General features: G+C 41.5%; 1 protein-coding gene across 1 annotated transcript; it reads right to left on the bottom strand.

Annotated features, from left to right (window-relative positions):
• Positions 1 to 3,676: 3,676 nt before the first annotated feature.
• On the bottom strand, positions 3,677 to 10,234 carry LOC119722588. The gene is made up of 4 exons (XM_038192769.1): positions 10,074 to 10,234; positions 9,212 to 9,305; positions 4,774 to 4,857; positions 3,677 to 3,989 (listed from the first exon to the last, which is right to left on the bottom strand). Exons 1-4 carry the CDS (start codon positions 10,167 to 10,169, stop codon positions 3,772 to 3,774), a joined length of 492 nt encoding a protein of 163 aa, XP_038048697.1. The 5' UTR covers positions 10,170 to 10,234; the 3' UTR covers positions 3,677 to 3,771.
• Between the last annotated feature and the right edge of the window lie 3,218 nt (positions 10,235 to 13,452).

Below are 13,452 nucleotides of genomic sequence, written 5' to 3'. Positions count from 1 at the left end.
ATGGCTTTGTTTGCATATGCGCTTATTTCCTATGGGAGCGAAGTCGGGACGCCAGACAAAGTAGGGACCGTCTGACGCATAGGAAAGCGCACATGTAAAGAAAGCGTGACGTCATTAGGTCCCAGGCCTATTGAACTGTGGTCAGCGAAACACCATATGGATCACTTAACTATTCAATAACAAGTGTATTGAATAAAAGTATGGTAATTTGTGTTAAATTAACTGCAGGGCCTACTCGTAAGGCAACAAATTCATGTAATTATGCACTTATCTGCATAATCATCAAAGTGGATTATGCAGTTGATCTTTAATTATTGAATTTTAATGTACAGTATCTTTCAGTTCAGTAAACCTCCAGATGTGGACACATGGAAACGGATTAGTAGAACTCTCTGCTCTGGTCAGCGTGCCTTCGCCAAGGCAGCACCTGCCGTTTTTGAATAAAGGCTCCCTGTCCTGACTAGACAGTCGTGAAATAACATCCCTGGACATCTTGAAAAGAGAGTTGAAATCCCGTTAACTTCACTAGTTATTTCTCTCAGACTTCGAACTATTTGTCCGTGCTTGGTGTAGGCGCCTTGATCGTGTTTTTTGATAAGTGCTGTGATGCCTTCGAATTCAGTGAAAATCGAAGCTCATCACCACACAAACTTCACGTTATATAGTGGTAAACGTTATTACCATTTTGCAGTAGGAATACATGCAGTCATATCTGAGCTAGTGCTTCAGACTGCTCCCCCCTTCTTGATAGGATCCAACAACGAGCTATTAATTTGGTCGGACTGGACCAGGCATCACCCCTAGAACCTCAAGGTCTGTGGCAACCTCGTTCCCCATGGGTACGATCTCGCTGTGCGCCATGTTGGTTCCCATTACCGAGGCTGCCGTGCGCGATCCTGTTTGCTCCACAAACAAAAACTATACGTATTTTCTAGATTTTCTTAGACTAGTGTTTCCTTAAGCAGACCGGCAGCTGAACCCCTTTGAGAACATTCCAGATCTGCTCATGTTAAATGGACATATTTGGCGCGGTTTCCGAAGGAAGCTGTCCCCACACACACCAATCATGATTTAAACCGTAGTCGCTGCTAATTTACCTCCAATATGCATTGGGTTGTCATACAAACTCTTCTATGATTAACCGTTCTGTCAGATAATGCAGTACAACGGGTAATTTGAGGACGTTCTTCACGTTCCTAATTATTTTAATGTATAGCACAATTCAGGTAAATGCATTTCGCTTCAACAGGGGCCACATTAACGAGAGACACACTACATGTGAATGTAAAATAGCGGCACATTCTATGTGACTAAAACTTTAAGAATGACAAAATGATGGATAATCTGACGGACGAGTTAGAGAACACCAATATTTATTTAACATTTTGGTGCACATCGAGTTTGACCTCCACCAAAGTATAATTGTATGTATTAATAAACGTTTATTAATTTTAAATGGTGAGTTCGTTTTAATTTGATGAATTAGTTTGAAATTAAATATTAAATTAAATATATTAAATAGAATACAACCAAGCAACATGATGGGAAACACCAATGACGATGTGAAAGAAAAACGTCCATCGTAATTATGCTTCAATAAAGAAGAAAAAAATTGTAACATTTCTCTTAAGGACGTTGCTTTAAAATTAGAACCCAATACGTATAAATGATTAATCACAATATGTATCTTATCTACTCTAATTCTATATATCGGTATGTGCTGGTTTATTTTTTGTTGTTTTCCTTTGTGTTTTTATTTACCTAGTTATGTAAAGAGATCATTTTTTTTTCGCGAGAGGGGCACTGCTGCTTTTGATGGCCAGTTTAGTGACAATTTTCTTCACGTGAAGAGCAGTACTGTTTTTAGGGGCCAATTTTCAATCTTGAGAGGGGCCACAATTTTAATGTCGCGAGCGGGGCACTATGCTTTCGAATGGCAGTTTTCCATCTCGAGAAGTTATAGCGAGAGGAGCACTATTGTTTTTGATGGTACATTTTCCTTCTCGAGAGGGGCACAAGTTTATTATTTCGAGAGCGGTATTTGTGCTTTCGAGGGGTAGTTTTCCATCTAGAGCTAGGTGCACAATCTTGTTAATGCGAGAGGGGTACTTCTGTTTTGAGGGGAAGTTTTGCATTACAAGAGAGAAAACAAATGCATTTGTAGCGCGATCATATGCTTTCATACCTGTACGTTTGAGGGGCAGTTTTGTTTTCATTTCGAGGGGGCACATTTGTAACTGTAAGAGGGGCACTTTTGTTGGCCTGGGAAAATCTGGGGGGGGGAATGCCCCCATAACCCCCCCCCCATTTTCCGCCGCCTCTGCGCCAGTGTATATGCTGTAATGAACATCTCTGAATCCATCCAATATGCGGATTATCTATTATCCATTAAGTGGAAATGAGTATCGAAATAACTACATGAAACAAAAGACAAAAAACCAAACGTTTGTTAAATCTCCCATACTTATGTAGCACGGAAATTGGTATCACACTATTGTTTCATAACGTAGCCTATAATTTGCACTTTAATTCCCCAAACTATCCCACTTAAGCAATAGTAATAAAAGTATGGCCCCTTTATAATTCGCCAAATATGACCCTGATGGGGCCAAATATGTCAAACGAGCAGAGTCGTAATCCAGTCAAAAGCCGATCACAAGTCAAATCACAAGTCGCAGACAGCCTGTTCGGTTATTAGTAAACGGAAGTTTTTGGAATATTTTCAAATTATCTTTGTAACAAGCGCTATGCTTTATCAAACTTAAGGGTTGAACATAAGTTTGGCCAGTTTGGAATCGACTATCTGCAAAGTCCAGGTTAACGTCTTCGATAGGCCAAACAAAAAAAGTCTCTGGTTTCTGGTATGCGCGCGCGTCGCCGTAGCCATGCGCGTCGGCAAAAAGATTTTTTTTTTTCAATAAAAGATGATGTCTCAAAACCGCCAAACTCACTGGTTTGACTGGAATCCTGCTGCAGCACAATTTTAACGTGTTTTTAGATGGAGTTATGATAGAGAATAAGCTTTATGTGGCCTCTGTGGACTGACTGGACTCCCATATATTTGCACTAAGTTTAGTCGGGCACCATTTTGCAGCATCAACCGACATTAGAAGCAAAAAAAAATAGGTAAAAAAAAAAGCCGCATCGCCGCACCACTTTTTGGGCAAGCTCCATACAAGAAACCGGAGACTTTTTTGGCCTTATACTAGAAACGGGGCTGATTTTTGCTGATCTTAGCAACCAACGCTCAAGGGCGGATCCAGAACACAATTTTTTTTGGGGGGGGGGGCGCCAAACAAATTTTGGTCTTCCAAAAAGTGTCTCCCAAAAAAGGCGGCGTGGGTTTCGGGGCCCGCTTATTAAGGGCCCAAAAAAAAATTGGATTCTAGATGCTCTGTGGTGCAATCTGAGGCTATTTCTAACCACTTTAACTAAATCTTTAGGAGGAATAGATGGTGGTGTACGCAGTGCCTGCCTTTGATGCGACGCCACTTAAAAAAAAATGTTTTGTTTGGGGCCCCCTGGTTCCGCCCTTGCCAAGGCTTATATATAATATGTGTCGCCTATGTTGTGGCCTTCGGGTTAGGTGAACAGACAATCGGCAATGGTAGAATTTGTGTGGGCCGGGAAACCCAAAAACAAAAAAGGGTCCCACGGAAGTCGGCAATAATTCAAGTTGAATTAATAAATTCGACTCCAGTATGTTTTGTCTACCGCACAATTGCTTGCTATGACTTGTGATGACTTAATCATTGATTACAACCATGCAAACTAGGGCAGGCAAAACAGCATCTGCTGGCCGCGTACTTCGTCGTCGTAATAGTGACTTTCATGCGTTACGACGGCAAGAGGCTTAGCGCAATCTTCGGGTACGGAGATATCATCAAAGATGTTTTCGTAGCAAATGGTGTATCTCCATGAGTGGTCGTAGTCCCAACTGGCTTCGGAGTAGGCGGATTCGCACCACCGATACTTTCCAGCTAGGTCGTCTGGAGATTACAGAGAAAAGAAAGAAGTTGGTTAACAATTAGCCAGCGAATTAATGTCAATAGTATGCCCATAATGCATGGGCGCGATTTTTCCTAGAGCGATTCCAGTTTCATTTTCTAAGTAGTCCATATTCCAATTCTTCTGAGGATTGCAACTTTGTCATTCTGGAAGGGTTTGTGTGTCCCCTGGATGCAAAGGGGTCCGCTCATACATACTAAGTCCAACGCCTCATAGGTCCGACGCCTCATAAGTCCGAAATTTCGGACTCATGAATCGTCGGACTTATGAGGCAAACAATTTATTTATTCCGCCTCATAGGTCTGACGCCTCATAGCTCCGACGCCTCATAAGTCCGAAACAGCGTTTGTCCATTGTCGGACTTATGAGGCGTCGGACCTATGAGCGGAATTTATGCCTCACAAGTCCGAAATTTCGGACTTATGAGGCGTCGGACCTATGAGCGGAATTTATGCCTCATAAGTCCGAAATTTCGGACTTATGAGGCGTCGGACCTATATGAGGCGTCGGACTATACGACCCAATCCAAAGAGCGGTGTCGTCGGAAGTCTAAGTGCTACTGGCAGGGCCGCCCTAGGCATTAAGGTTGAGGGGGAGGAACCAGACCAAAAGCAATCCAAAAAATGTAATATAAGGATACCGCCCAGTTGAAATAAAAACGAGGCTGTTGTGTTTGCAAAGCAATGGGTCCTTCCAGTAGCCGCGAACTTGCTAACACATCGATTCCCCAATAAACCCAGTGTAAAGGAACCAATGCGCACTTACCTTGAGAAAAGGTCCAGTCTCTGGATTGTCTTCCTTCTTGGACACTGACCTCGAGTTGGTAAGGGTCCTTCGTGTATTCGACAACTGCAAAGAACAACCGCAATATTTACATGGGCTTTATTTTACAGAAATCTTGCAATACGGCTTCTATAAACGTTGGTGGCAATATATCCGGGTTACCAGGCCCGGATTACTTAACAGGCACAGTAGGCACTGTGCATAGCATAGGGCCTACGAAAAATGTGGGGGCCTACGAAAAATTTGGGGACGGCCTACGAAAATACCGCAGTGTGCCATAAAACATATAGGCCTTCCCACACACACCCACACGCGCAGATAAAAGTTTTATTTTACAGAAATCTTGCAATACGGCTTCTATAAACGTTGGTGGCAATATATCCGGGTTACCAGGCCCGGATTACTTAACAGGCACAGTAGGCACTGTGCATAGCATAGGGCCTACGAAAAATTTGGGGTCCTACGAAAAATTTGGGGACGGCCTACGAAAATACCGCAGTGTGCCATAAAACATATAGGCCTTCCCACACACACCCACACGCGCAGATAAAAGTTTTAAGAAAGTTTAAGGGTCTCTCTCGGAATTTTCGATTTCACCAACTGACGCTGTACAGCATGTATGCGTTGGCCCTACGTATAAAATGTACGTGTAAAGGCTGTCGTTCAGAAGCACGGTGCCAACCATGGGCGTCAATGGTGGGGAACGGGGTGACTGATATCGTTCCCCAACGATTTGCGTCCCTGAATAAAAATATGTAACCTAAATTTGATTCTATAGCTCGGAACAGCTGATTTAATGACTCCAAACTCGAAAAAGATGTTTAAATGATGATCTTGTGCCAAAATGCAGTCGTCAGAAATTGCCTCGGATCGCACCATAGGGCGCCTAGAATCCATTTTTTTCAGGGGCCCTTAAGCGGGCCCCGAACCCCGCGCCGTTTAGGCTTCTCACTCGCACAATTACTCTGCAAAAACTGTAGTGTTAATTTAACACCATTCGGTATTTATATGTGACAACACCAGTAAAATTTAACACCAGATGGTCCTATATAGATACTAATGGTGTAAATTTAACACCATAGTTTTTGCAGTGTAGTACCGATCAAGATACACATGTTTTATGTACCACCCCCACTTTGAGAAACATAAGACGCCCTCGAGAATTGGAGCCAACAGGCTTTTAGAGCTAGGACCAATACCAGTTTGGCCTGGCTTGTTTGAATTATACAGCCCCCCCCCCCCCCAACAAAAGTGCGCTCTGGATCCGTCTTTGTACCCCCACTCCCAATATCTATAGCCACATATTTTTATTATGTAGTTTTTGAGACAGGGACATTTTCCGGTTCGCGCATTAACAAGATTGTGAATCTTCTCGAGATGGAAAACCATCCCTCGAAAACACAGGTGTTAGTAAAAATTATACTCGCTTGTTAAGCACACAATGCGATCCCAATTTAGATCGTTCAGTCGCCAAAGGTTCATGGATTTGCTTTGTTTCATCTCAAATGCCTTTTTATGACCATAGACTTGAGTCAAGGCGTATGGCAACCCGGACACGAAAAAAAGACCATGCGAGTGGCAGGCTCGTTGAATTGGCTCAGTGCGCCATCATCAGGGGCGTAATTCCCGGGGTGTGGGTGGGGTGATACCCCCACACTTTTTGACCGCGGGGATGGGCTATTGAATCATTCCCCACTTTTTTCCTGATGAGGAAACAATGAGGATTTTGAGGTATTTTCCGCACGTCCAAGCAACTAAAATGTATTCAATAGTACTGGAAAGTGGAGAAACAAAGTACAAAAAGCTTTCAAAAATGTAAGCGCGAGTATACATAATTGATAACGAGCATCCCAGTATAATGTGGTGTCCAGCCCCCCCCCCCTTTCGAAAGCTCACGGCCGGGCAATTCGGGCGTTTCATGTGCCACCAAGAGTTTGCCACGGAAAGTTAGTTTTTCCTAGTGCATTGTGGGTGTGGGAGATGGTCGACAAATTCGCAGCGCGGGACATTTGAAATTATTAGTTTTTCCGGTCAGTAGTTTTGTAAGCGTATGATTCAAGTATAAATTTGCCTTTTTTTTCTTATGTACCAATATGGTGTTTTTAGTAAGGCGGCAGAACGCTATACCCGAATTTATAACCACTTAGCTTAAGTAACTTAAGGCCAAAAAAGGTCTCCAGTTTCTGGTATGCACGCACGTCGCCGTAGCCATGCGCGTCGGCAAAATGAAAACGTTTTTTTTTCAATGAAAGATGATGTCTCAAAACCGCCAAACTCACTGGTTTGACTGGAATCCTGCTGCTGCACAATTTTAACGTGTTTTTAGATGGGGTTACGATAGAGAATAAGCTTAATGTGGCCTCTCTGGACTCCCATTTGCACTAAGTTTAGTCGGGCACCATTTTGCAGTCATCAACCGACATTTGAAGCAAAAAAAAATCAGGTAAAAAAGCCGCGTCGCCGCACCACTTTTTGGGCAAGCTCTATACCAGAAACCGGATACTTTTTTGGCCTTATATGACACTCATTCAAATCGGCTTTGTTTTGTCGACCGTAATTCCAAAAACTGACTCTCCATGGCAAACATTTGGTGGCGCATTGCGTTGTGAATAGCCCGAATGTTATGATTTTGGTCATCCCCCATCCCCCCACCACTCGCAAGCACAGATATACGCCACTGGCCGTCATTGCCCCCGCGTGGTCACGATTAATCATGCCACCGACTGACGTTAATGTGACATTGTATTATAATGGCATCATTCCCTAGACTAAGCGTAAGTACAAGAAAAGATGAAGTTTCCCAAGCTAGCTAAGGGACTGAAATAGAATCAGACTACCAAAAATCCCTTGTAAAAATTTGTAAACGGGTTAGTAGTTTGATATAAATATAATTAGGTTGGGGAAACTTGCTAGAATTTCTCTCAATCATAGTGACATGTCAGTGCCAGCCAAAAGACACGCGACGCGAAATAATAATTGATGAGACAGAATAAGAACGAGCTTGGTAAGGTTAATTGCTCGTAGTGACTGAATAGTCAACTGTACATAAGAATGATTGCAGAAAAGAGTTACGTAACAGCATTCATGTATATAGCACGATGCCGATGCATCTTTCGTGCAGCTATGAAACACAAAGTAACCCTCCCACTGCGGAAATAACGATTATGTTTTTATACGCAAAGAGAAAAGTACTTACTGAAACAGCCTAGTTGTTAAGCTGTCAGACAACGGACCCAGGGTTAGGGGTTCGAACCTGCTTGGTGTCATTTTTTTGGTTTTCGATGCCCGCGGTTCTGTCATTTAAGAGTGTTAATTTCCCGTCGTCATTTACCAACTGCAGTTAGCTCGGTCGGTCGGTAAGCTGACTCACAAGTTGGGACTGTCTGCGAAGTCCAGGTTGGCATCTGCGTATAGGTACGGGGTTCTTTTGCTGACTCGGCAGCAAGGCTTAGGGTGCCACCTCGTTTTCCCCCTTTATGGTGCCTGACTTTCGAGGTACATGGATGGACAGGGAAGGAGGTGTGGTGTACCGAGTCCCGGAAGAGTTCTATATGGAAGTCCGACTCCTGAAGACTTGGCCATCGCCACATAACTTTTTGTTTTATTTTATTTCCTTTCTTTCGGAGGACAATATTGCAAGAATGATCAATTTGTTATATTGAGAGCTTGTACTGTAATCGTTCGAAATTAATGTTTAAAATTGCTCGAAAATACAAAATTCAATCCAGCTAAAATATTGTTTATTTCATTATCGCACAACTGCATGTTCATGCTTAGTACCTTTGCGCATACTTTGTTCTGGCCTGTTACCTTTAGTGGATTTTTTTAAAATCACTCTACAGGGTGACTAGAAAAAAAACGAAACCCAAATGGCAGGACCAATTTTTTAATGCAGTTTTGCTTGTAGCACTTTTAAAATCTAGGATATGAAAGCCCAATCAATAAACTTTCTGTTAGTACAAGAATAATTAAAATCTCATGTACTTTTCACGTTACAGAATTCGGAACACAAACACCGTTTTAAAGTTCTGTCCACGGATCACAAAAAAGTTAAGCATTCTTCCAGCAAAACCAAAACAATTCACATGCATCCCTGTAAAAATTGTGTTCGTTTGCTGAAAGAACACCGGTGTTACCTTTTTTTGTGATCCATGGACAGAACTTTTAAACGGTGTTTGTATTCAAAACTCTTGAAAAAAAAAACCTCGAAAAATTACACGAGTGATTTCAATGATTCTTATTTTAAATGAAAGCTTATTGATTGGGTTTTCATATCCTAGATTTTGAATGTGCTACAGGCAACTTGAACTTCATTCAAAAATTGGTTCTGCCATTTTGGTTTCATTTTGTTGTACTCACCCGTTACACGGACAGATTTATGTTGCCCGAGGCTGGATTAACGTCTCTATGAGTTACGTACCTGTTAAGAATTCCTGTCCAAAGAGGGGAATTATGACACAGTGTTGACACACATCCTCAGCGTCGTTGCATGTCATATTGATGCGACTGAATCCCTGATTGGCGGTGGGAAAATCAAAGAAAGGGAATGTAACTTTCTTTTGTTGGGACTTTATACGTTAGACAATATGCGGCAGGAGAATACATGTACAGGGTGAGTCAAAAACAGAGGAACCCAAACCCCCCAAAATATGTTTCATATTAAAAAAAAAAAAAAAATGAAGCACCAAAAATAGTAATGACTGAAAAGCCAATTTCATAAGCTACTTTTAGATGAAAAAAATACTGAAATTATTTAATCCGTTCAAATAATATCACCATTTAAACGCAATAAACCTAAAACCTGTTTCGTCCCAAAAAAAGGAGCAATTTATTGTGTATTCTGACTATTTGGAACAACAAAGAAAACTTGTTTCAACAACTGTCAACAACTGTAGTACACAATATCTTTATTAATGACCCTTGTTAGGCAAAACATATTATTTTTAAAATCCACTTTATTAAAAGACGGGCCTTCAAAAAGACTCTGTGTAATATTTTTTTACTTTTCAACTGAGGTTTTATCGCTGGTGATGTTTGAAGACAATTTGGACGACGATTCTAGAAATCGCTTTTTTTGACGAAAAAGGTTTAAGGGTCATTGTGTTTAAATGGTGATATTCTTTGAACGGATTGAGCAATTTCAGTCATTTTTCATCTAAAAGTAGCTTATGAAATTGGCTTTCCAGTCAGTATTATTTTCGGTGCTACATATTTTTCTTTTAAATATGAAATATAGTTTTGGGGGTTTGGTTTCCGCTTTTTTTGACTCACCCTGTAGTTACCATTTTTGCTTTTGATGAATCGCTTTCTTCGGCATTCCAGTTACTCTCCACTCTACTGACGACAAGCATCAGACATGCAAGCAGGATTCGGAGCATTTTGGCGACTGATCAGTTTAACAGCTCTGGCCAAATTGTACGTGAAAACTGAGGACCATGCACCGATGTGTACCGTATATATGCTGTTTATTAATAACTCAATAATTTATGAGTCGGTTTTGTTTTTGCATTAATATGCAAATGTAAACGTCTTTTATTATATTTGTCGAATAAGCAATAGCTTTCGAGTAATTAAATGCCATTCAAGGTAAAACATCTTCAAATGCCAGGTACTTTGTTCTTCAGTTCCAATGTACTGTTTTATGTTAATATAATAATAATTTGGGAGGCTAATCATCCTTACTCGCAGCTGGTATGCTGAATTATGCTGGTATGCTACAACGTGGTCGGGCCGCTGGCACGTAAAGGCGCCTATGGCTGCCGGCCACATCGCACAATTAGCCACCCATGCCACCCAAAGTGCAAGAGGTGCAGCGGTGGGCATATACTCGAACCGAGAAACATACTACACCAGAATATCCTACATATTAAAGTTTGTCATACAATTAAGCGCTGTCAGATGTCGGGCGCCTTCGCTCGTACCCCCCCCCCTCCTGCAAACAGGACGCTGGGAAGGGCTGATTTCTTCGAGCTCTCATGGGATAGATTTTGCGTGACCTGTGACGTAGCATGCAGCGCTGCTGATGAGATACCCATAATGCCATGCGTACTTCCTACACAAGATTCTGTGAAGCGGCATCAGCCCTTCCTAATGTCAGAAAAAAAGTTGCCGATTACATTTCACAATAGCCCCACACGCGATCTCCGTGTGAGATGCATATTGTCCATCATGTTTCCAGTGGAATAACCTAGCTGTACTGCACAAATTGTGACTTCAGTTTTTTTTTCTCTATAGGATTCAGAATATTTACTTACCCGAAATTATATTACAGTGTTTGAAATTACCCGGTCTGAAATGTCCCGGTCTTCAATTTCCACACTGGCGTAAAAATATGACCGAGTAATAATTATTAATAAAATGATTTATAAACCTACTGACAAAGTCAGTGAACTAGCACACCATTTACAAGCGTGCATGTAGGGCAAACTTCTGTAGGATATTATTATTATATTAGTGAGTGCTGCAATCAGAACCGTGATTGGTCAAAACATCAGGCCCGGATTAGGTGTTTCGTAGGCTCTAGGCACCAGTGTTCCGTAGGCCCTACTCCGCTCTAGCCACCGGCACCAAATTCAAGGTACAACGCACTGTACAAATCAGGCCAGGACCCGGGTCCTAGCTCTAAAAGCCTGTTGGCACCAAGGGCGTCAATTGCTTCTCAAAAGTGGAGGTGGCACTGTCTCTTGATCAGAACTAATGCGAGTGCGAAGCCTAAACGGCGTGGGGTTGGGGCCCGCTTAAGAGCCCTGAAAAACCCTTGGATTCTAGACACTCTGTGGTGACATCTGAGACAATTATGACCACTTTAACCAACTTTTGTTTAGCAAAAGAACATCATCATTTTCGAGTTTGGAGTACTTAAAACCAGCTGTTCTGAGCTATAGAATCAAAATATGAAGTTTACAATGTTTTATTCGGGGACGAAAATAGCTTGAAGACGACGACATGCCCCTCCGTCCCCCACCAATCGACGCCCATGGTTGGCACCGTGCTTCAGAAGCACAGACTTTACACGTACATTGTATACGTAGGTCATGTATGCTTACGAGATGTACATTTTACGGCGCCGCGCCAGTTGGTGAAATCGTTTTTTAAAACTGTGGGTGTGGGTGTGTGTGAACGTATAAACACTGCCTTATATGGGGTACCGGAACAATGGAAGGTACCCCACAAGGAATGCCCACCGACTTGCGGGGTACCATTTTGGTACCCACAAGTTTTTCACGAAATAGATATATGGATTTTACTCAAAAACTAGGAATTTCCAAGGTGGGTTGATTGGTCGCTAATGGAAGAGTTTTAGAAAAGGGATATTAAGTCCGAATTTCAGCCCAGGAAATTAATTCTGGTTAAAATAAGAGCATTTTGAAATTAGTGTGCGACATTTCAAAATTTTAGTACACGAGAACAAAGGAAGTACCCCACTTCTATGCCTGTGTAAGCGTGGGTGCGGGTATATATAGGCCTATAATTAATTTTATGGCACATTGCGGTATTTTCGTAGGCTCCCGAATTTTTCGTAGGCCCCGGATATTTTCGTAGGCCCTAGACACAGTGCCTACTCTGTGTCTATTGGATAATCCGGGCCTGCAAAACATCATGGGCGTGGCTTGACTGAGGGAGCGGTCTATTTCCCAATGGGACATAAACAATAATGTGCCTACACGCGTACTGTTTTGTCGCAGTGCAAGTACAGTGTGAGTATTAAAAATGAAACACAAATGGCAGGACCAATTATTTAATTAAGTTCTGCATGTAGCACTTTCTAAATGTAGGATATCAAAGCCCAATCAATAAGCTTTCGTTTAGTACAAGAATCATTCAAAACACGTATGTGTACCTTTCATGTTATATACGGAATGTTGAACACAAAAACCGTTTTAAGGTTATTTCCAAGGATCACAAAAAGGTAAATGTTCTTTCATCAGCAAAACGAAAAAAATCACATAGGGATGTGTGTGAATTGTTTTCGTTTTGCTGAAAGAACACTTACCTTTTTTTGTGATCCGTGCATGGACAGAAGTTTAAAACAGTGTTAAAATTCTGTAACTTATATATGTTCCTGACCTTGGGTTTTCTTTACCGAAAGACTCTTATTGGCATGTATGTTTAGCTATCCACGATATGAATCACTAAATCATTGCAATACTAAATCTTTTGAATAAGATTATGGTAATTTGCTTTAAAAAAACCCAATAAAGTACAATGGACTAGGAAACAAATTCATAACTCTGTATAATTATCGCAGTGAATTATGCAATTTCCCTTCAATTATTGTATTAGAATGTACAAGTAACTTCCAGATTAACACAGGGTATTCACGGACAAGCTACGCTGATATAGCCCTTAAATCACAAATAATTAATGCCAGTAATTCTTTATAAAAAATTCAAGCTGGCCCAGCATTTATACGGTACACATCGGTGTTAGGTGCTCAGTTTTCATATGGCCAGACTTGTTATCTACTGATCAGTCGCCAAAATGCTCCGAATCCTGTTTTCATGTCTGATGCTGATCAGTCAAGTGGAGAGTAACTGGGAAGCTAAAAACAGTAACCAATCTGGTGCAAATCTGGTAACTATTCTAGAGTGGTACCTAGTTTAACTTGAAATAGGTCTATAACTTGAAGAAAGTTACATCTCATATACTTTTGTTTCTCTC

The sequence above is a fragment of the Patiria miniata genome, unplaced genomic scaffold (genome assembly GCF_015706575.1).
Source record: "Patiria miniata isolate m_02_andy unplaced genomic scaffold, ASM1570657v1 HiC_scaffold_16, whole genome shotgun sequence".
Taxonomy (NCBI): domain Eukaryota; kingdom Metazoa; phylum Echinodermata; class Asteroidea; order Valvatida; family Asterinidae; genus Patiria; species Patiria miniata.
This window is presented reverse-complemented; position numbering and strand designations above follow the sequence as displayed.